At 47.4% G+C, this 23378-nt stretch overlaps 1 protein-coding gene across 2 annotated transcripts; it reads right to left on the reverse strand.

The window, feature by feature from the left end:
* Positions 1–76: 76 nt before the first annotated feature.
* mms19 (MMS19 homolog, cytosolic iron-sulfur assembly component) lies at positions 77–19813 on the reverse strand. Of its 2 annotated transcripts, none has more exons than XM_088634445.1 (31): positions 19659–19813; positions 18594–18642; positions 18034–18134; positions 17311–17396; positions 17120–17194; positions 16633–16702; positions 16153–16281; positions 15646–15707; positions 15295–15381; positions 14512–14586; positions 14216–14293; positions 12958–13096; positions 12579–12733; positions 11804–11882; positions 11266–11391; positions 10059–10140; positions 9798–9895; positions 9289–9435; positions 9038–9193; positions 8695–8794; positions 8282–8384; positions 7821–7895; positions 7395–7521; positions 7163–7269; positions 5957–6013; positions 5584–5770; positions 4633–4715; positions 3219–3383; positions 1647–1706; positions 1298–1398; positions 77–864 (listed from the first exon to the last, which is right to left on the reverse strand). In XM_088634445.1, the coding sequence occupies exons 1-31, from the start codon at positions 19783–19785 to the stop codon at positions 837–839; spliced, it is 3114 nt and encodes a 1037-aa protein (XP_088490571.1). In that variant the 5' UTR covers positions 19786–19813; the 3' UTR covers positions 77–836. The 2 variants fall into 2 exon arrangements, with proteins under 2 accessions (XP_088490571.1, XP_088490570.1); XM_088634444.1 differs by having other exon boundaries at positions 16588–16702.
* Positions 19814–23378: the final 3565 nt, after the last annotated feature.

A 23378-nucleotide genomic window follows, 5' to 3' on the forward strand; every position in this document is an offset into this window, starting at 1 on the left:
TCTTGAATCTCCCAACATACACATTCGGTACAACAAAGACAACATGCCGTTCTTATGAATTCACAAAACATTGTCATTTTAAGTTATAGATACATTTATTTATAAAGTTAACATCCTTGGCTGAACATCTGTGAGATTGTGAAGTTAGGCTTAGTTCAAGTATACTGCTAGAGAACCTGGAGCACAGACTCATTAACAGCTGAATTAATGAGTGCAGGAACACATGGACATTCTACAGAGAGAAGAAATGTAATCCAGATTTGTAATTTTGGCTTTCAGATAGTTTTGATTTACGTAAACATTAAATAGCATTTATAATATATAATTATTAAGGGGTACTATAAAATAAACCTGGCCCTAAATATACGCGGTAAGGCATTTTCTACATAGAAATGAACACACATGCTGCAATCTTAAATACTTGTCCCATGTCCTACTTTGTTAGCAGTCAGAACTGAAGGCACACTGATGAGGGTTTAATATGAACACAAATGAGTCCACTGATGTCATCTGTCACTCACTAACACTGTACATCACAGTCTGCATGCTCACTGGTTAGGGTGGTGAAATGTTAGATCACAATTGCCCCCACCCTGGGGGCAGGGGTGTGTGTGTGTAACTGGGCCCCTATCTTGGCCAGCATACCCTGGTTCTCAATAAAGACTCCTTACTTTTTGCACTTAGCAGGGCAGACAATACTTCTGAATACCATTGTTCTATAAAAGGTTAAAGGCTGTGGTGGTGCCGGGCCCCTGTGTTCCGAGTGTGGAGTTTCGGCCATGTGGGGCCAGTCCAGGTGCTCCCACGGACTCCCTCTCCCACTCGGAGGGGCTGGCTCACCTCCCCGGGCTTCCCAGCAGGAACCTGCGGAGCACAGGCGACAAGCACAGCTCGGTGAGCCCTGCGGAAGTGCGAATCAGCTCGGGACACAGTGCCAGGGCTACAACCCTTCTCCTTCGGAAGCGGCATGAAGGAACCTGGCTGCGTCCGAGCCCGAGGTCGAATCTTTGTTACCTGGGTCACATGCTTTACACATCTCATAACTTCCCGATTCAGTAGGTAGGTTCTGCTGTGGATACAATCCCAATTACAGAACGGCCCAAGAGCCAGGTTTCAGATTTGACACAGCATTATTCCCACACTTTACTCAACACCCTCCGTGAGGCCCTTCTTAGCTTACAGTGCACAAAGAGCTCTCAGATCAATCTTCCCAAGACAGACTGCGAACCATCCGGGAGCTTCAAAGCAAGAGCCGAGTGCAATCGCACCGACAGGTCGGCCAGCTCCTGGCACTCACCACTCTCCTCGTGCCAGCACCGCCTCTCTCCTCACCAGCCTCTTCTTGTCATCCAGGGGCACGGCCAGGGCACGCAGAACCCCCAGTCGGAACGGCAGCACCTGTGTTGGAGAGAGAGAGAGAGGGAGAGGAGGGCTTGGTACCCCAGCTGCACGCAGAGAGAGACGCAGAATAAATCCTGATTGAGCCTCCACTTTTAAAACCATGCACCCTCCCACCCATCAGTTCCCACCCGCCGAGCCGTACACCGGCCAACGAGCTCTAGAACAAGCAAGGCTGTCACGAAGAAGTGCCAGTACACACGCTGAAGGACGACGCTGCTTCAAGCAAAGGCGAGTGAAGGATTTACCAGGTGGTCCGGGAGCCGGGTCAGGGCGTGCAGGCAGCGCAGAGCTGAGATCCGGACGTTCTGCGGGAGAGAAAAGATCGGGAAAACAATCTTCACACAACGGTCACTGCTCATCGCTGCCCGAAGGGCCGTGCTGAAAGCTCAGAAAGGCATGCGGCATCCAGTTCGGCACACGCTGCCAGCGTTTACCTTCCATTAATAACTGGGAAATAAAAAGCTGGTGGAACCCATTCAATTAAATGGAGTCTGGCAAACTATAAGCCTGGAGTAAAAATGCTGAAAATAACGGTTGATGAAAGACAAACGAAAATGCTTTTCTTTAAAATCATATGACATTGTTGTGTGATAAAGAGCTTTATTTCTTTGGTTCTAAAGCCAAGGCAGTCTCCATGGAGATGATGGAAGAACCAAAAGAGACTCAGCCCTGTGATCCATATTAGGCACTGTTGCCACGCCCCCACTTGTTGCGCCATGGCAACCCTTTCACTGTCCCAATCCTGACTCATGGTTTCCCAGCCACACAGATCTAAACTGTGGTGTTTTTGCTGACCTGTGACTGGGCTTTCTTCTACGGTCCTGTCTAACCACCTAGAGCTAGCTCACTCCAAGACTGGACCCTAAGCCTTCAGTGACACCCAAATTCCCAGGGACCTACAGTTAACCAGCGCAACCTGATCTCACCTACAAACATGAGCTGTAACCCGGAACATAAGCCTTAATACCACTAAAGAGACCGAAACCTTAGTAACCCTAGTGAGTAACCATAACGCTTGTAGTATCAGTGTAAACCTATCTGACAGATCCCTTTTGGCCAGGGTCTCTAACCACAACTTTTGCCTGTGCCTTTGACCCAGAAGCAGCCAGGTTTGCTACTACATTACCCAAATCTTCTCAGCTACTGTTAGGAAACCTTAATGCCCAGCCTAGAGCACAGCCACCACCAGAGAGCTTACTTACTGACTTACTAACCAGAGGGCCAGATCTTCAGAGCTAACCTCTGCTCCTCCTCTCAGTCTTCCTTTTGTAATCTAGAGACAACCTGCTCGTGGGTGATGTCTAACCCTTAACCTGTCCAACTCTCTGTAATCATCAGACAGCTGTTAGCCTTCTGACCAGAGAGTTGTGTTAAACCCAGCTCTTTCAGGAACAGTGTTATTCCTGGGTGCTCTCTTTGTGCCTGGCTCAAACCTAACGGGCATCAGCTACAGTAGGGGCCACAAAGGCAAGCATACATTTGCCCAGCTCTCTAATTATCCCTTCTATGCTAACAATTAACCCTTCGTTGGCTCTTTAGATACCCCCAACCAGCCAAACTTCCCATTACAGACCGTTCAGACTTTCCTCAAGAGTTCTTTTTGACCTCGACCCTCCAGTTGCATGCACACAAAAATCCTCTGTCCACTGAAGTTCCAACTGAACCATTACCGTTTCTTTAAAAAAACATGATAATGGCATGGGGTGATCTGGATGTGCGATTAGCCTCCTGTATCGCCTTTTTCGAACCAGTGAACGTGTGTGGTGTGTGGTTTCAGGGTGTGGCTCCCCACAGGACTCGGCAGAGGTGGTAGGTACCATGGCGGAGCTGGTGGTGAGGGCCCGCAGGCGGGAGACCAGAGTGTCCAGGTGCAGGGTCAGGGCCTGGGGCAGGTCTAGGAGCAGCGGGTGTAGGCAGGACAGTGTGGACAGCTGCACCCCCCGGTCGGGGCAAGAGAGAGCCTCCAGGAGGAGGGGCAAGAGCTACAGGAGAGGAGAGACACAGATCAGACCACATACTGCTTCCCCTGCAGCTCAGTGACTCGCGCAGCCGGGAGAGGGGTCCCACAGAGAAGGCTCTGTTACACGGAGTTCAGACACAGGACAACCGCAAACCACAAGCTATGAAGCACTTCTTTGATCAAGATGAGTGGAGCGGTGGCTCTGTGGCATCTATGCCTGTGGCTGGGACGTTGCCGGTTCAAATCCCGCGGCCGGCAGAGGAATCCTACTCCATTGGGTCCCTGAGCGAGGCCCTTAACCCTAACTGCAGCAGGGGCGCTGCACAATGGCTGACCCTGCGCTCTGACCCCCAGCTTCTCTCCCTGTCTGTGTGTCTCATGGAGAGCAAGCTGTGGTATGCGAAAAGACAAATTCCTAATGCAAGAAATTGTAAAAAAACATTTGAAAAAAACCTAACATAAGAAAGGTTACGAACAATAGGAGGTCACTCGGCTGACGTAGCCTGTGTGGTAGTTAATTGATCCCAGAATCTCACCCAGCTGGTTCTTGAGAGTAACCAGCGTACTGGTTTTAACAACACGGCTAATAGCTTGTTCCACACTCCCATAATCCTTTTCATAAAGAAGTACAGTACCTCCTGTTCTTGGCTTTAAATGCAATTCCAAATAGTTTACATTTGTGTCCCTGGGTTTTGTGTCCCATTGTTGATTCTGAAGAACTCCACTGGATTCACGTTGTCAGTACCTTTGCGGATTTCAAACACTTTACTCAGATCCTCTCATTATAATCTTCCACAGTCTAATCTTAAATCAGCAATTGCTGCCTCACATCTTGCCTAACATCCACAGGTCCTGGGCTGCATGTAAGACTGATACACAGACATACTCCTCCTGCCCACCTGCCCACAAGAGCCATTCTTTTCACACACTATAAACTATGCAGTGCTTGACAGGAGGGTTAGCACTGACTGTAGGAGGGGTGCGTCCTTCATTGGTGTTACTGCAAGCCTGCGGGCACTAGAATTTGAGGAGTCCTGTTTTTCGATCACAGCCAAGGAAGCCCTGGCCGATCAATCCCAAAGTACTTCCCTGCGGCACTTTGCGGACTGTGCAACGCCACCTGGAGGAATCCCACTTAATCCGCTAACGCCAGGTTCAGAAAATCAGAAGAGCCAGATCAAAAAGCTCAACCTCAGTTTGAAGCAAATCAGTACATTCTGTATGGAGGTGCACATCCAGGCCAAGCTCCGCCTTCTGTCTGCAGGACTCACCGTGGGAAGCTCGCTGAGCTGCACCTGTCTGGGCAGGCTGGTCACCATGTGGGACAAGGCCTTCAGGTAGCAGGACTTCGTCTCTGTGAGACAGAGGGCACTGGGTCAGACAACCTCTGCAGTCACAGTTCTCCGTAAAAACTCCTCAATGGCTGTAGCATCTTGAAGAAATTAGATCTAATAGAGCTATTAGCTTGGCTAATTACAGGATTACTGAGCAAAAGCAATAATTATTTTTTTAGTTTTTGAAATATTAGCTGGGGTAAGAGAAAAGAACAGTATTATTACAAGTCTTTCCTGAATCTACTCTTCTACAACCAGCCTGTAGCAGGACGTGTGGCTATTTCCTCTTGTGATCTCTCGCCACAGCCTTGCTAACACAGAGTTTTAACTTGCCTTTGTCTGACCTCTATGAGAAACACGTCAGTCTGGACGGTAGTTCGACTGTCTGCCAGTTCTGACCCGGTTCATCACAGTAAACAGACTGATGAGGGGGCACTAACAGAATTGCTCAAACCCAGCAGTAATAAACTAAAATATGAGTGTAAAAAACAAAAAGTAACTCATATTTAACTGCCAGAGGAGGAATAAAACATTTTTCTAACTTCTAGTAGGTAGCTGTGTCAGCATGCAAAGGCTGCAAAGAACAGGTAGAGGTTTATTGCACACTGAAAAGAAAAGAAACAACATTTTGGCCATTGTGTCTCTTCCTTTCAGCATGGAATAAACCCTTACCTGTTCCTTTGCATTCTTCTAACTTGACAGCCTTTAGAAATGGATGTCTTATCCATGATGGTCTTATCTACAAAGCACATTTCAGTCTCTAAATAAGGTTCCCTTTTATTCTCTCAAGTACCTTCTTCTCTGGAGCACAAACCAATAAACACCGAAACTACTCTGGAAACCACAGTGGTCAAACTACAGGCGAAAACCCTCTCCGCCCTTTGGTACCTTTGGGTGAGGAGTTGAATCCCTGGACAAGCTTGGGCGAGTTCTCGGTGAAGAATCTCTGGCGGTACATGATGTGCACGTGGGCGTGACAGGCGCGGCTCAGCACGTCCACGGAGTCCGTCATCAGCAGAGAGAAGCCATCAGCCGCCCGGGGGCCCAGCTCCGAGTCCGTCAGCAGGGACAGCAGCTGGGATCAGCGGGAAGGGGATTTAAGGAAAGGCCACTCTGCTGCAGCCTAACACTGACCTCCACACAGCAGAGCGAAGCAGCACAGGCACGACGTCAGGAGGGGGACAGAGGAAGAAGCAAAGTACCGCCAGATAATCAGGCAGCGTGTTGTGATAAATGCAGGAGGCAGGATGAAGACTCTCACCTTGTCGGTCAAAGTTGTCGAGAGAGGGTGGTATCGGAGCAGAAGGGCCTTGGCCACCTGGAGAGATAAAGACTCTCGTGTGAGGAAAGACAGAGGCTCATGCTCTGCAAAACAGCAGCAGTCCTGCAGCAGGTAAGACTATTCCAGCTAACCAGAACAAATCCCAGTAAAAACATGGCCGATCACATCCTACCACACAACACACCTGCTACTGACATCCTTCTCAAAGTGTACACTACTACCTGAGGGGGAAGTATCTTTTCAGAAGTTGGGGGTGTGAAATTGCAAAGGTGACGATCAGCTCCAGCTGTGCTCGGCTTGCATCGATCTGTGGCTGCCCAAGGGCAGTCAACTCAGATGTCTAAAGGTGCCATCCCTGCCCAGTGCACGGACAGACGTCAAACAGCCAGTCTGCCTCCCAGCACGCTCCTGTCCTACACCTGTGGGCATTCTAGTGGCTTTTAGACCTGATGTATTTATTTTAGCATTGAAAACGTACGACGCAGAAAGGCAACTACATCAGAGATGAAGGGAAAAGTGATTAAACCCAATGAGTAGATCTAACTCTGCAATCTGAAGTAATCGGACCTTGCTTTCAGAGCCGCACCCCCAAATCATAAAGAGCGGAATTGGTGCTGAAATTTCAAGCTGCATTGTAATGCTATCTGCACTCCTTGAATGCTATCTGTATTCACAGCTATTAAGAAGATGCAACAACTTCTGGCACCTTTTTGATAAGATAAGATCGCTTTATTGGCCATATACAATTTCTTGCATTAGGAATTTGTCTTTTCCCACATCCCTGCTTGCTCTCCATGAGACACACAGACAGGGAGAGAAGCTGGGGGTCAGAGAGCAGGGTCAGCCATTTATATGGTGCCCCTGGAGCAGCTGGGGTGAAGGTCCTCGCTCAGGGGCCCAACAGAGTAGGATTCCTCTGCCAGCTGTGGGATACCAACCAGCAACCTTCCAGCCACAGGCGCAGATCTTGGAGTGTAACCTGACATAATTCCAAGTACTGCCTGCGCACAGCACAAAGTGTCAAGCCTACCGTATATACACAACGCCTGTGCAGGACTTTTACACCAGATCTACTATTCTAGTTCATGTTTAGATAAAAATGGAGATCTCATCCCTGGAAGAAATACACGTTCCCCATGAGGACAGGCTTCAGGAAGAGCAGGGGACTGTGAGCTCATGTCGTACCCAGAGCAGCAGAGTGAAGGTCTGAACTCGGAAGGGAGAGGAGGCGCGGTCCAGCTCAGAATCAATCCTCTTCACCAGCTTCTGCAGCAACAGGTCCAGATGCTCTCCTACAAAACCAGGGACAAGGTTTCACATTACATCATCGTTCTTTAGCTTCTGCGACTGAACCTCAAAGACGCCCCACAGATTTGCAGCAGAATAATTGGGAATGTGCTCCGAGATCTGCTTTTACCTGCAGGATGCTTGTTAACCAGTCCAGCAAAGCACTTTGCTGCGGAGGTGTAGGAAAAGGGGTGGGTACAGGTACAGCTCAGCTCCTCCAGTTGGCTCAGAAGTCTGTCAATCTGGGGAACCTCCACCTATCAGAACCAAAGGATGTCTTATTCAGCATATCTACTAATGCTTCTCTACTATGAACATTGAGCACCATCTACACACTGAATACTGAACCCTTTGGTATCCAAGTCACATCAAAGGTAGTTTTTTTATGAATAACCAAAACACCCGAACAGAAGGTTACTGCAGCACAACACCACATTAATTCAAATTCCACGTGGCCTTCAACACTGAGAAGTTGATAGCATTAGGGCGTCAGAAGTAAGTGCACAGTCAGTCACTGGACTGACCCTGCACAGTGCTAGTCAAAAGAGCAACTTACACTCGTGGGCAGAGAGCAGACACAGGCCATCAGCAGGCAGACCAGCTGGGACTGCAGCCAGCCGTCGGGCTGCTTCTGCAAGACAAAGGTGACCACACCTTGGAGAAAAACCACCCTCAAAGCCGTGCATAATCACAGCAGCTCTCTGCAGCACACATGCAAAACATATTCAGCATCCAGGCAAAAAAGTCAGAGGTAATAAATGTCGGCAGTTACTGCTCTCATACTTCCAGAATCAGCACGAATACCTGTACTGCCATTTAATAAATGGAAACACTGCCTGTTGAGGGGGCATAATGCCCACTGATATCCTGTGTTTTTTTTTCCACAATGGTCTAATGGGTCACTCCTGCAATTTACAGACAGGTAAAGCCCATCTGAGGACCAGTACAATCTGCCACACCTGCAGCGCGTGAAAAATCTCGGAGTCCACAACACAATCTTGGCTCAGCTGGACTCACATTCAACAGCTGCAGGTGCTTGGGGAAGTTGTTCTCGGGCAGGAAAGTCAAGTCTCCGTCCAGGAAGAAGGACACGGCCATCGAGGCAGTGCGGGCAGCCAGCCTGCGGGCAGGAAGTCAAGGATTACAGGTGGGCCTGCCACTTCAGGAGGCCAGCAGTGCCTAGGTAGGACATATTTCAGCTGGGTAGCCAGGAAAAGTACTTGAACAGGGAAGGGTAATAAATGTACACTTTTCATACGCAGTCATGCTTTTGAAATGTGAAAGAGAAAACGCAACAGCTAGGTGAACACAAAGAGGAGGAGGATACTCAGTTTTTTTCCTCCTAGGAAGGAGTTCAATGATAACAAGCGTCGAGTACTTTTACTATTTTGTTTCACGGATGCTGTGCTCTGCCCTGCCCAGTGACTCACTCTGAGTGCAGGCGGCTGCAGGCTTGGCTGACCACCGGCGCCATCGCGGAGAGCACCCTCTCCTCCGTCAGGCAGCTGCGGGGGGTCGTGGAATCTCCGCCTGGGAGAAAACGAGTCGTTTCAAACTTACTGAACAACTCGGACTCTGAAAACCTAACTGTCTCCTCCATGTGACTAGCATATTTCAACTGAACCCGCTCATGCAGCGACACGTTAAAACGACCACAGTGCTCTCAGCGCACGACCAGCAGGCCTGGCCGCCGAAGGTCCATAAACTGCCCTGTTGTCTTGTTGTGTAAACACGCGCGTCTGAGGCCCACGGCCGTGTTGCCAAGCAACCCACCGCACAGCGCTGCCTGGACCGCCAGCCCCAGCAGCTGAGGGATGACAGTGTGGTGGAAGAAGCGGCTGGTCTCCTCCGAGTCCTGGGACTGCTCAACGATCTGCTGCAGGCTCTGACAAGCAGACACGACCTCCTCCGCACAGAAAGAGCCGCTGCCTGAAGAGAGAGAGAGAGAGAGAGAAAAAGCGGAAGGCTCCTTTGCGTCCTCACTTTACCTAAAGCCCTGGCCCAGGATGGAGCTGGTTGCCTACCTGCGTGGGCGGAGCAGAGGACCTGCAGCAATACCGGCACGCTCTCCTGGATGAGGCTATGCCGAGACGAAATGGCTGCCAACGCCTTCATCCCACGCTGTCGCACGGCCTGCTGGGATCTCCCAGCTGGCCGATCCTCCGTTGGCTCTGCAGGAGGACATTAAAATCGCTGAAATTAATTCTATTCATAAACTTTAAAGAACTTCATTCTCGCTTTGAAAGCAATTTTCGAGGTCATCAATGGCATCGGCGTGAGCAGCTATCCTGTACAGCTTGCGCCAGACAAACACAAGTCTTTGTAAAAAAACAAAGTGCCTCCTGTTCTCAGATTTAAATGCTCTTCTTTGGGGTTGTGATTCAATGTTGAGTCTGACGAAGTCCATTGGGCTAACTCTGAGGAATTTGAAAACTATAAGTAGTTAAAGACTCATTCCTTTCAACCTCTCACAGGAAGACATCCTTTTAAACCCAGGACTGTACAAGGGTGTAAATTATTTCTCATCCCCCACCTGAGAAGATCTCCTCCTTCAGCTGAGGGACCATCCTGGCGGCGAAGGCAGCAGGGTACAGAGCAGCCAGGGAGCCCGCAGACTCCATTGCAGCTGAACTGAAGTGAGACAGACACATCCCCTCGTTAACCTGCCCTAACACAACCACTTCCTGTCGCCCTACAGAGCATGCTAAGCTACTGAAGGCAATTCAGTTAAGGGGCCCCATGCAGCAATTCTTTGAAGTAATATAGACACTTAGTGGCAAAAAACCCCACTCACCAGCTCTGCTGGTCCTCTTCCCTAAGGATCAGCCTGGTAAGGTGATCAGCGGCCAGCTGGATATCCGACTCCGAAAGCAAGCCTGGAGAACAAGGAGTAGCTTCACTCTCAAGGGACACACAGTTTACAGGTCTCTCAGCGATAAAAGAGGCTGAAACAGCAGTCTGAAGTAGCTTACTGTTACATGATCATCACTTTTTACCTTGTGAAATCAATATCTGAATCGGAGCCTTACATTTGCACAAAGAATCGTCACAGAGGCACAAACCCAGCTGCACAAATAATAAAGCTGAAAAATAGGGCCCTAATTCTTTTTGTTTTAACTTACGTTTTTTATTAACATACAAAGGTAACCAGAAAAAAAAGAGTTGCCAGTCATCTCAAAAACTCAAGTATTACAAATATAAATGAGTATAAAGTCTGTTCTGTATCATACTTTTGCATCTTTACAGAGGGTATAATGCGTAAAGTCATTCTTATTAGGGTCTAGAAATAATCCACCTCTCCCAGTTTCTCTCAAAAATGTCCTTCTGGAGTCTTAACTGAAAGGTAAATTTTTCCATTTCATACATTTCTGAAACAATAACAATCCAATTTTCTTTGGTTGGGGTGGTGGGGGTCTCTTTGTAACTATTTACGTGTTATAGCTTTCTTACTTGCCGCCAAGAACACTTTTAGCAAGTATTTCTCTCTTCCCACAACCTCGTCAGGCAGACTACCCAGATACAGAACTGAACAAGGCTTTGGAATTTCTCAACAGAATACATCTTGAATCGGAGACCACACTTCTTCCTAATAAGACTGAATTCTCGGACATTGCCAAACTACGTGGGAACGTCCTGCGTCTCCGTTACCACGATCCCTCCAACATGGTTGTGGCAAACCCAGCCGAGATGATTTTATTTTTGGGGTTATGAGGAATGGAGTTAAGGGACCCAGTTCTGTACAAGTCACTACCCTCCCTTGAGGCTGTCCCAGGGAATTCCTGATGAATATCCGGATCAGGAACGCGCCAGTCCCTGATCCTGATTTCATTTAAAAGGTTTTTTGGCCATTTGACCATGCCTGCTGCCTCTTGAAAACATGGTCCGTGTCACAGTCCAACAGGCCCAGCACAGAGGCCACATGGTCAAACGGCATTAGGACGACAGGAGACACTTACTGGGCTGAAGTCTATTGATCAGAATGGGCAGCCTTGCCCCCTCACCTGGCTGCAAGCCCAGGGCCGTCAGCACACGGGAGGCAGTGGCCTGGAGGGCTGGACTGGACTCCGTCAGGGCGGAGAACACCAGGCTGCACAGGGGCTGACGGAAGCCTGACAGCACGCTCTCGTCTGTGGGGCAGACAAGACAGTACGCAGACAGACAGCGGGGTTACAGCACACAGACAGACAGTGGGGTTACTGCACGCAGGGCCAGGAGCCCAGAAACGTGACATGAGGTGAAGGGACAAACTCCAGGGCACAAACATCACAGGCGGATTTAAGTGTAAGTTTATACTGCTAGTGAGTTTACGTATTATGTACACGTTATTTTTCCATTTGAACTCATTCTTCTAAACACGGATCGAATGAAAGCAACTGAAGAATGTGCGGAAACTGCAGTTCAGCCGTTTGCTCTTGTGTGAGATTCTGGGAAATCTGCTTTCTGGCATATTCAGAACTTGTTTATTTAGCCCTATTTCCCCCTTTTATATAGAATTAGAACAGCAGGTTTTCCCCTGCAGTTTGTATGTATAATACTGACCCCCCTCCTCTGGGGAGCTGCCCTGGGCTCGTTGGGTGAATCCTTGCAAAACCTCCAGCAGGGTGCGCCGCTGAGCATTCTGCAAGATAGGAGAGTCGACTGAAAGCACAGAGACCCACTCCAATGCACAGTCAGTCACGGCAGCCCGACAGGCAACGACACACAGACACACACTCTAATACACAGTCAGTCACGGCAACCCGACAGGCAACGACACACAGACACACACTCTAATACACAGTCTGTCACGGCAACCCGACAGGCAACGACACACAGACACACACTCTAATACACAGTCAGTCACGGCAGCCCGACAGGCAACGACACACAGAAACACAGTGAGTCACAGCAGTCTGACCAACAACGACACACAGAAACACAGTGAGTCACAGCAGTCTGACCAACAACGACACACAGAAACACAGTGAGTCACAGCAGTCTGACCAACAACGACACACAGAAACACAGTGAGTTACAGCAGTCTGACCAACAACGACACACAGAAACACAGTGAGTCACAGCAGTCTGACCAACAACGACACACAGAAACACAGTGAGTCACAGCAGTCTGACCAACAACGACACACAGAAACACAGTGAGTCACAGCAGTCTGACCAACAACGACACACAGAAACACAGTGAGTCACAGCAGTCTGACCAACAACGACACACAAAAACACAGTCACAGCAGTCTGACCAATGACAGTGGAATAAAATTGAAGATGGGTCCTGTAGCAGAGAGCATGTGTCCAGCAGGAGGTGTCAATCCCTAACCTGCGTGTGACTGTTGTACTGCTCCAGCAATAAAGGCATGACGACCGCTGTAATTTTGTAGCTTGCCCTGTAAGAGGCGCTGGCTGCCGCTTGCAAGAGTTTGGCACTGGGCCACACCAGCTTCATGTCTGGCTCGCACAGGTGGTGCTGGCAGTCTATAGGAACATAAACCACAGGACAGGAACCAATTCAAATCGGCCATTAAAAACAAGCATAGCATTACTGCCAGCAACAGATAACTCGACTGGTTAATTATACGGGTTATTTGAGTTGCAGTTGATTGGTTTTCTGTGTAGCTCACTCCCCAGTCACGGCAGACCCTCCGGTCAACTGCACAAACGCACACCAGCGGGAGGGACGCGGCCAGCCAGGAAGGTACCTTTAAGAATGAGGTCGAGGAAGCCGTGCAGGGAGTCCTCCGAGTCGGAGTCCAGGATGGAGCGGGAGAGACAGGCCGTGAGGCTGTGAAGAGCAGACAGCCCCGCGCTCTCCACTTTCTCGCTAGCGGTCTGGAATACCTGTCGGGAGGGGGGGGGACAACACCAGTATTGAACGAAATCATCACGCCGTCTGGCCAATGAAGAAAACAGTGGAAACCTGGACGCAGGAGGCAGTGCTGTCTTGTGCCTTCTCTGAAGGAGGACATTAAGAACGCACCATGCGCCCCGACTTCTAAAACCCCACAGCACGCACCAGCGGTGCCTATGCCGGAGCCAGAGGATCAGGAGAGGCGCGACCTGCACTGCCTGCAGGCGCTCAGGAGGCCATGGGGGTCGCTCTGTCACTGAGAGCCAAGAGCCCCGGCTGATTAACTCCACCTCACCCTCTGTGGTGCTCAGACCTGAGCTCTGCTGCTTGAGGACTCTCAGTCACAGTCAGCTAGTGACGTGACCCAGGCTCGAACCCGTGGTCACAGACATCAACCTGCCCTGGGGTGAGAGCCTTTACTAGTTCAGCTATTGACCTATGGTTAACAGTACGTTAGTGATTACTGTACATTATATGCATGTGTTTTGTGAAAAGAACACCGTCAGGATACCTTATTCAACACCTGGCAGAAATAACCGTGCAACCATAAACACATACTGTATATCAGCTAATAAAGCAGGAGGGAGATGTGAGATAAACAGGCTTAAGGACAAATGATCAGCATCACCTGTAGGGATTGAGGAGACAAAAAACATTCAGTGGCCACAACTATCGGTGAAAAGCAGATCGGGCCTAGTTTTATCATTTGTGAATTCTTGAGAGTTTTTAACTGAGAAACAGAAAAGCCATTTGAAAGGTGTGTCACATTATAAAAAACAACCCTGAAAGCACAAAGCATTACTTAAAATAGATAAAAGGGAACCTTTGTAGAATTATATTTAGCAAAAGTATACATGTATACAAAGTACACAGAGGAACACAAACAGATCTGTATAGTTTGTCTAAGTAATAGAGCCTTTTACTGTTCTGTACTGTTTACTGTAACACATTAAAAAATCTGTTTCATGACAGAATGAAGAATCAGTCAGCAGCTCCTATTTCTGTGGACTGAGGATATGAACATGGGCTTCTGCGTTTGGATATGGAATCTGAAAAAAGATTCTCTTGAGTCCTCTCCCATCCACGAGCCCCGCTGCTGAAATGCCTACCTCTCTGCGCAGGGAAGACCAGAGGCCTGGTAGGAAGTCCTTCAACTCACGGTGCCCATAAACCGAGGTGCAGGCAGTCTGAAACACAGAAAGCAGACCTCAGCCCAGAAGAGCGCAGAGCTCAGGCCAATACAGTGTAGCCCAGTACGACAGAGACCTCGGTACAGTGTAGCCCAGTGCAGCACAGACTAACAAGCCGGTCCAAACAGATCTCAGACCATCTGTCAGAACGTTCCAGACAGTTGGACACAAGCAGAGACAGAGCCAGGGCCCGTGGAGCTGGTCAGAGGCCTCACCAGTGTCTGCAGGGAGTCCAGCTTGGCACTCTGCACGTCCGAGTCCAGCTTCTCGATGAGCAGCGGCAGCAGAAACTGGCAACACAGGGAAACGATTAACATGCAGGACACTGCATAAGCGCCACACAGCCATCCTGATTCCTGGACACTCTGCCCCAACTCTCGCACAGGCCTTTCTAAGCAATAGTGTTCTTTTGCGTTTTCATCTTAAAACAGCCCAACATGACTTCATATTCATATGGAATGAATTCAAAGATGTTGTCTTTAGCCCTGCATATCCCTGCCTGAATGAATGCGGGTCAGGTTCTCCCCCCCACATGTCCGGATGGCGCCCGGGCTGGGCACCATCTGAGTTGGATTCTGCATCACTGCCATGGATCCAAGAGGGACATCGTGGATATAGCTATCGTTTAGGAGGAATTTGCTGGTCTACAGAGATCTACATGAAGTACTGACATACAGAAGACATGATGGATGGATTAATGCCCTCATTCATTTATTCCTTTGTTTAATTATATAATGTTAGCATGCCCAAAGGGGTTCGGCAGCCAGTTGACTTTGGACCCCTAGAGGTTTTTTTTCTCCTTACTGAGGAGTTTCTGGTTGCTCTCCTCCGTTGTCTTCTGGTCTTTTCTGTTCTGTATTCACAACATGTACGGTCACTTGCTTTGTTAAGCGCCTTGGGGCAACCTTGTTGTGAAAGGCGCTATAGAAAAATAAACTGAATTGAATTGAGGTTTAGAGTAAAAACACTCAGCGCAGAAAGACCTCCCCACCGCGTACCTCTGCAAAGCTCGGCGTGCCGGACAGCACCTCCCTGAGCGCCAGGACCAGCTGCTCGCGGGTGACTCCGTGAGGGTCATTAGGGGGCTGGAAAACACAACAGCAGGTCGCGTTTGAAAAACAGGTATCTGAGGTAGGAGAGGAGCCACTGATTAATAGTTAAGCAAATAAGCATACTGTATTTATATCAGAAATACTCCACATTCCCTGGTTCCACCATTCATGAAAAAGGATTTTTAGCCATTTGACCATGCCTGCTGCCCCTTGAAAACAGGGTCTGTGTCGCAGTCCAACAGGCCCAGCACAGAGGCCACATGGTCAAACGGCATTAGGACGACAGGAGACACTTACTGGGCTGAAGTCTATTGGAAAATAGCAGGAAGTCACTTCAAACAGCTCCTCTGCAAACAGCCCTGTAAAACATTCCCCAACTCAACATCAGGACACACAGCGCGCTTCGCTATGAAAAAAAAAGTGTTAGAGTAAATGTGAAAAGAATCAATAGGGTTCTGTAAGCATACTGTTACATTAGTTTAAAAACCCTTATTACACCTGAAATATAAATCAAGAGCATTGCAAGTTAAATAAAATCGTATAATTCAATATTTGTTTAACTGTCTGGATGGCAATGAAGTGTGAGACACTCCTGTTTATACTGTACATTATAGTGCTGTGAGGAGTGTCTACAGCCCCAGTCTTACCAGGTACAGCCAGGCGCTGTGCTGTGAGGAGTGTCTACAGCCCCAGTCTTACCAGGTACAGCCAGGCGCTGTGCTGTGAGGAGTGTCTACAGCCCCAGTCTTACCAGGTACAGCCAGGCGCTGTGCTTTGAGGACTCTTTGCTGTTCAAGCACTTACCCAGCTCGTAGCCCCTGTGCAGGATGTTCCTTGCGATCTGAAAGGCCAGAAGGAGGTTGCGGGGGTCTTTCTCACCATCAATTGCTTGAACAAAACCGAAGACAAAGTCTGCACCTAACTTCTTCAGCTCTGAAACAAAGACCAGCCAAAAATAAACTTTTAACAAGGAACATGATCACAGAAAACTAACTTCTGAAGTCATCTTTTCACTAAAGGAATGGTTTAGACATACTAAAATGACTAAAAGTCCTTCAGTTTCATAGCTGCACATAATGGCACCAGCCTCCTTGGAGCAATCAGCTTAATTAATTGGATTTGGCTTGAAAGCACAAAAGCTGAGGTACTTGGATAGACATTAGGCAGCAGGTCGGAAAACGCTGACGTCACACAGCACGAAAAAGACGACAAGCAGGCGAATCAACATCTGATCAACACCCTCGCCGCTGCTCATCCTCTGCCTCCCCCCCGATGGACCTTCACCTTCCTCTCGCGACTCCATCAGGTTCAACAGGATGCTGTAGACACAGGAGCGCTCCGCCTGCATCAGGGACTGGGGACACAGACACAGACTGAGCCCAGGTCTCACCTCCGATAAGCACTAGCAGCCCTGACACAAACACCACAGAGACAACCAGGGTGAAACTGCTCAAGCTGCTTGTATACTGAAGCTCTTGCCGAAGCCTGATATCGATCAGAACATGACTGGTATATATTTTTTTCTTTTTAACAGAAGACAAGCCTTCAAAATACTAAATCTGAACTTTCTTCCATCGAGTCATTGGCGTTTATAAAAATTACCCTCCTACACATATTATACAGCTACATCTATGAAAGTTACTATTCCCATTAGTAAACTAGACTGCAAGATGACCTAAACAAACTGTAAACATTTACCTGCTGTCTATTTACAGTATATACAGCACAAGGCAGACACTGACCAACAGCACTGTCTGTGTGAAGCAGCTACCTGTACATGGATGTCCTGGAAGAGAGACTTCAGGATGGACACAGCCAGACCAGGGGGCAGTGCAGGGCTCTGAGTCTTTTAAAAACACGGAGAGTCCGGAGTGAGAGTGAGTGGGTGAGAGAGCCGGACGCGAAACCAGAAGGAAAAGCTTAGCAAAGGTAGAATATGCCCCGCCCACACTGCACACCTACCAGAGCTTTAATGCCTTGTAACACGTGCGGCGTTATGACATAATGATCTTTCAGTCTGTTTTCGTAAAAGACTGTCAGGACTTCAGCTGCAAAATACAAGGACAGTGGTAGAAACCAAGCAAAATGCAAATACAAGCCAGAGATCAATAAGGACACTAGCCAGGGTACATAAGTGTTACACTGATTTAATGCACAGTATTGATCAGACATCAGAGAACCATGTTCCTACTGAGAAAGCTCTAATCCAACACTGCGGATGTTGTATAATATTCCATTCTAGGTCCTTCTTCAGATCAGACAGATTCTACTTCTATTATCACAGTGTTTTCTGCTGGATCCACTCACAGAAGGAACAGTGTGAACGTGAAACCCACTGCCCTCTCTTTTCTTCACGGTATTCTGCCGGTGTTGCTGGCTTGATCCGACCAAAACTCGACAGACAGACAGACAGACAGACAGACAGACAGACAGACAGACAGACAGACAGACAGACAGACAGACAGACAGACAGACAGACAGACAGACAGACAGACAGACAGACAGACAGACAGACAGACAGACAGACAGACAGACAGACAGACAGACAGACAGACAGACAGACAGACAGACAGACAGACAGACAGACAGACAGACAGACAGACAGACACCTCTGTCTGCTCCGCAGTGCCAGCGCGGGCGTGGCGCCCCCCCCCCGCCCCGGCGCGCTGACCAGCGCCAACTCACCCTCCTTCTCCGAGAGGCTGCCGCAGCACTCCTGCAGCACCCACGAGAGCAGCTGCACCCCCCGCGCCCGAACCCGGGGCTCGCAGCTCGTCAGGCTCCAGCTGCGAAGAGCACACAGACAGGTCAGCTTGCTCCTGGAGAAAGGAGGAGACGGCACGCAGCCTGCGTCCCTGGCGAGCCGGTCACAGCAATTCTCTGCAGGGCGCTTTCGGACACAGAGCCTCTGTGCCGCTCGGTGTGGATTCAAACCAGCAACTCCAGTGACACTCCACTCTACACAGCTTCTACCTGCCTCCGGAAGAATCAGCCTCTCTACAGCCTTTTTCTTTGCCACCTAACTCTTTTGACAGTCTAACGAAAAATAACAATTATGAGGTTATTCAGTGCAGGGCATGTTTTGAAAAATAAATCCCTAAAAAAACAAAACAGTTGATCCTACAGGATTGACAGACAGGACTAATTAGAACGGCTGGAAACGGACATTGTGTTTACACCGTAATTATGTTAACACTGTAAATAGCGTATGAAGATGGAACGGATTAGGTAAGAGATTACTTTACCCCAAGGCCTCAACCAGTTCCAATATGGTAAACAGTCCGGTTTTCACTCCTTAGGAAACAAAAATAAAAGAGGTTAACACTGTAAGGTCAGAACGGAGCACATCAGGTTGTCAAGAGCAACAGAAGGATAGATCCCCTTGCACGGCACCCTCAGAATGCATACAAGTGTGGATAGTTGATGTGGACAATGACGTTCGCAGGTCTTAAAACATGTAAGCATCAGATCTCCAAGGTATGGCTCGTGTTTATAAAGACTTTGCTCCAGCATTAGAGCGAGACGAATTTCTGAGCCAGGAGTGGAGAGAGCTGTGCAGCTTGACAATATCGAGGAGCGCACAGTACTTGACCGCTGTCCCTGATCCAAGGCACCTGGGCGGGCAGTTCTTCACAGGGGCATGTCTGTGGAAGGGACTTGGATTTCAACGGGTCTGAACACATCTAACAGGAACCGTCCTATAGGCTGTTCGAATTAAGTTCCCGAATAAGGGCTTCTTTACTGAGCCACTGCGGATACCTACTCTTAGTATCCTTAGTTTAAATTAATTACATACACCTTCAGAGCGCCAGTTCTACGGCAGGATGGGCTCCTGCACCCGCTACATGTGCCAACAGGTTGCTCGTGATGAGCCGCTTGTCTCGACACAACCGGAAAGAGAGGACGTCTGAAGTCTCCCAAGAGCCGGGCGATGCACCGCTGTTTTAAAGTTAGTCCCAGTAAAAACGTGAGAAAATGTTTTCCCATGGCAAGCTAATTCTAGAACGCTCCATGCTTGTGTCGGTAGGGTGTGTTTTTACTCAAATTGTCTTCTACTGTGTACTGCCTGCGTATTGGAGACTTTCATGTTGTGCAATAAATACAGGACCATGTCAATTAGGGCTGATCTTTCTCTTCGATGTGCACTTATACCAAGGTTCATACACATCACGTTTCCTTTAAAAAGATACCCAGAATATCAGCCACACGCTTTTCTGGGCATCGGACTCTCCCATCCATAGTCGCTGCAGCCTGCAGGCTCAACGTACAGCTCACTAAGAGCCGAGACCGAGATCGATTACATCAGTTACCTGTTGCAGTCTCAGCAGCCTTGCTGTCCTGCTGGCCCGATACGAATTCCTCTACCAAACCCAGCAACACAGCTCCATTCGCTGCCATCATGCACAACCCACAAGTCAAACTCCTCTTCGCGCGCATGCGCTGCAGCTGTCGCCGAGGAAAGGCAGGGTAGAAACACCACTGTCACGTGACAAAGACCAAGGCACTGTGCAGGGTTGCTCTTGAGCAGTTTTGCCCTGTCCTCAGCGAAGTGGGCACTCCTGCTTTTGAAGCAATTAGAATGTAGTAGCTCTGAAAGTTTGCTTCAGATGTTGAGCAGATATGATCAGGAAATGTTTGAGGAAGCCTCATGTCACAATTCCAGAGAAACAAGCATCGCGGATGCTGTGTGACCCAACTTACTGACGAATTCAAATTCTGTATTGGCATGACCAATGAATTAAAGTATTACCAAAGCAAATATTTACACAATTTAAAGCAACATATATTTGAAGTAGTCTACGCTCCTCAAACTGTGGTTAGAGCTCACGTACTGGCTGCAGAATCCCTTGGGTCTACTTACAGTACGATTGGAAGATCTTCTGAGTTTTGTAGGTCTGGGATTTCTATGTTCAATTTGTTTATTGGTTTTTCGGGAAGAACAAAAAATATTACATGGTACCATAAACAATAATGAACAAATGTGAACAATCATTACGGCATGACAGACTTAACCAAACTGTAAAAATCCAACAATAATATAAAAACAGTGAGGAAGGAGAAGAAAAAAGGAAACCAGAGATGTAAAAGAGGAAAAAGGGTACAGGTGAAAGGATAGGTAGGGAATACTAGGAATTGGTATCTGTGTCTATAAAATACAATATAACAATATTTCTTCTGTGTTCTGTAATCTGGAATCTTGTCAGTATTTACAGTCAAGATTCCCTTAACAAAATGGCAAGAAATCTCATGTTCTGATACATCACGAGCAATTACTGCAATAATACCAGTCACTATAGTATTAGACTTCTTACAGGGTTTATGCCCTGATGTGAAATAATGAACCCAAGAGTTTTTTTTAATATTTATCACACTCTGCATACTCTTTAGTTAAAGCACTCTTTGTTTTTATTTCTCCTATCATAGGTGAAGTTTCAGAGAAAATACGGACCACAGTATTTTCCCAGTTAATAAAGAAATCAGGAACTGTCCTGAAATCGTTCCAGGAATGTTGTCAGCAATAAAGGGGAAAGTATGAAGCAGATCTTATCTCCTGGCAAAATACATCAATTACTGCCAATAAGGAACAGCAGCTGCTTAGTGGTAATCTACCCGTACAGACCCAGTGATAGGCAATGATCAAATAGGTTAATGCAGAATGAAAATCAATGCAGCTTCCGATTGTGTCACTATTTGTATCACGTAATCAATCTTAACCAGCTCAACTTCCAGAGGACAGAGTCTCAGTCAGTACAGAACAACGCACAGCACATGGGACCTGTGCCTTAACTAGGGGGTTCGGTTTGATACTGGACAGACACGCTCACTGGGACCATACTGACCCACCCAGGGGGGATACTTGACCCAGCTGGAACTTATTCAGGGTTCTCTCAAGTTGCCCTTGATGAATTAACCCGATAACCGACTTCAGCATTACTCAAGGTTCACCGAGGTAAACTCTGACTTCATTTTTCCAGTTAACTTCAATTTAAGCCCCTTGCCAGGCCTCTGCTGTCTCTACTTCCAGAGACGTTCCAAATTGTTTGAGGAAACATCATTCCAGGAGGAAAATTACTAAGAGGTGCAATACAGGAGGGATGAGCGTCAAATCCTTCATTTATACCAGCAAAAACTACGGCGAAAGAATGCGCATCTTAATCCAGTGACCAGGAATTATGCCTCTTTATGGAAAACTAGGAGGATAAAATCTGTTGCAAAAGCAAGGAAATACACTGTAGCTGCTGCAAAAGCCAGAGAAGTCGCCTTGCAAAACTGAATCTGGAAGTTAATTATGAAATCCAATCAACTAGCTCAAGAGATAAAACAAACTATAAAAATTGTGTGAGTATGCATGCATTGGCATTACTTAACTTTCATTATTATGGTGCTGAAGTGGAGATCCACTTTAAGCCATGGTGTAATCGCACAATTTTGTTCTTGTGCAGAACTAATTTGTGCATTTACACAGCACAATGCTGGAGCACAAAGGGAGGACCTGGCAGCAGGCCAAGACAAAACCCAGGAACATGGCACTGGGGTCCTGTACACTACGGTGTGGCGGAATGCTCTTACAACGTCTTCCAATTTTATCCGACAAGAAGACGCTTGAGCAGAGTAACACTTGAAGAAGAGGAATCGGCGTCAACACCATAAAGAATGTGTTCCTTCATTCAACATTTCCAACATTTTTTAGTGTGGATTGAGTAGTATAGGTGAGGCATTCCCCTCCAGATTGCAGAAAGCCTTACGCCAGGTAAAAATGTGACCTAATTATAACCGAAAAATAAAATAACCACAGTGAAATTAGAAAAAAAAGGTATATGTTAAAAATCAGACCGAGCATTCACTGTTTCACTAGAGTTATGTTCGGCTATGATGTGCCTTTCAGAGCTGTCACCCTGTTGAGCGATGAATAGGAGGACAGTCATCAGAGAGCACTGGTGGAGGGGAAGAACTCTCTCTTCCTAAGGGTGGTAATACTGTGCTGCACGCTGAGGATACCCTCAGACAGAATCATGTACATGTTGACAGTGTGACACCATACATCATGGATTCTGATAACATAGGAAACGATGTGATGATGGAAATTGTGCATAATATACACCTAAGTATAGCAACACCCATTGTGTGCACACACGTTTAACCTCTTTTATCGGACACGATCGATAATATTTATTGTTTTTGTAATATTCATATTTTTAGGCTAGAATTTTATTTTTTAACTGTACATTGATGCTATGAACTGATTTTCTGATTTTAAAAAATCAGCCTGGACAGCCTCCTTGGTGCACGACACATCGCTTTACTGAAGAGTTCCGAATCACCCACACAGTAAAAAAAATTGCACCAGTCACAATAATCTCAACTACGAGAGTTTGTTTCTTGTAACGCTCAGCTACGTCCAGCAGTATTAACAATGTATGTGGTTAAGAGATATTGATTGTAAAGTATATCCTATCTATTCAAACTGTATCTTTCAGATAAAAATTATCAGCGGGCAGTAAAGGGATTTTGCGATCTCTAATCTTGATGCAAAGCTCTGTGTACTGGATCTCTGAAGAAAAGTGATGTCGTTTCTCATAGGGGGCTGAGCTGAGCCAAGCTCTTAACCACAAAGTCAGGCTAAATCTGATTTAACCTGCCTCACAGCAGGTTAAGAATGAAGGATATGTTGCTATAGTTATTTAACTTTAGACCGTTCAATCTTGCTTCGTGAAACCGAAAATCCGGATTTTTGTCATCGTGTTATCCGGTTAACTGAGAGAGCTATGAGAAACAACCCCTAGGGCAACAGTGTTTTTTTCGGGAATAAGATATTTTTTTAACATTGTTTGAGAATGTGATTTCTGTTCTCATGCATGTGATTTGATGTAATCTGCTAGAGAAAGGTGATCGGTACTTATCAATAACGACACAATCAGACACCCACTTTTTGATCCGATTACAGGGATTTATTTTTGTTACGCCAGATGACAAGGACTTGCCGAGCTACTGTTTATTTATATTTCGCACACAAACACCCGCACCCCTTT

The sequence above is a fragment of the Lepisosteus platostomus genome, chromosome 6, assembly GCF_059453375.1.
Source record: "Lepisosteus platostomus isolate fLepPlt1 chromosome 6, fLepPlt1.hap1, whole genome shotgun sequence".
Taxonomy (NCBI): domain Eukaryota; kingdom Metazoa; phylum Chordata; class Actinopteri; order Semionotiformes; family Lepisosteidae; genus Lepisosteus; species Lepisosteus platostomus.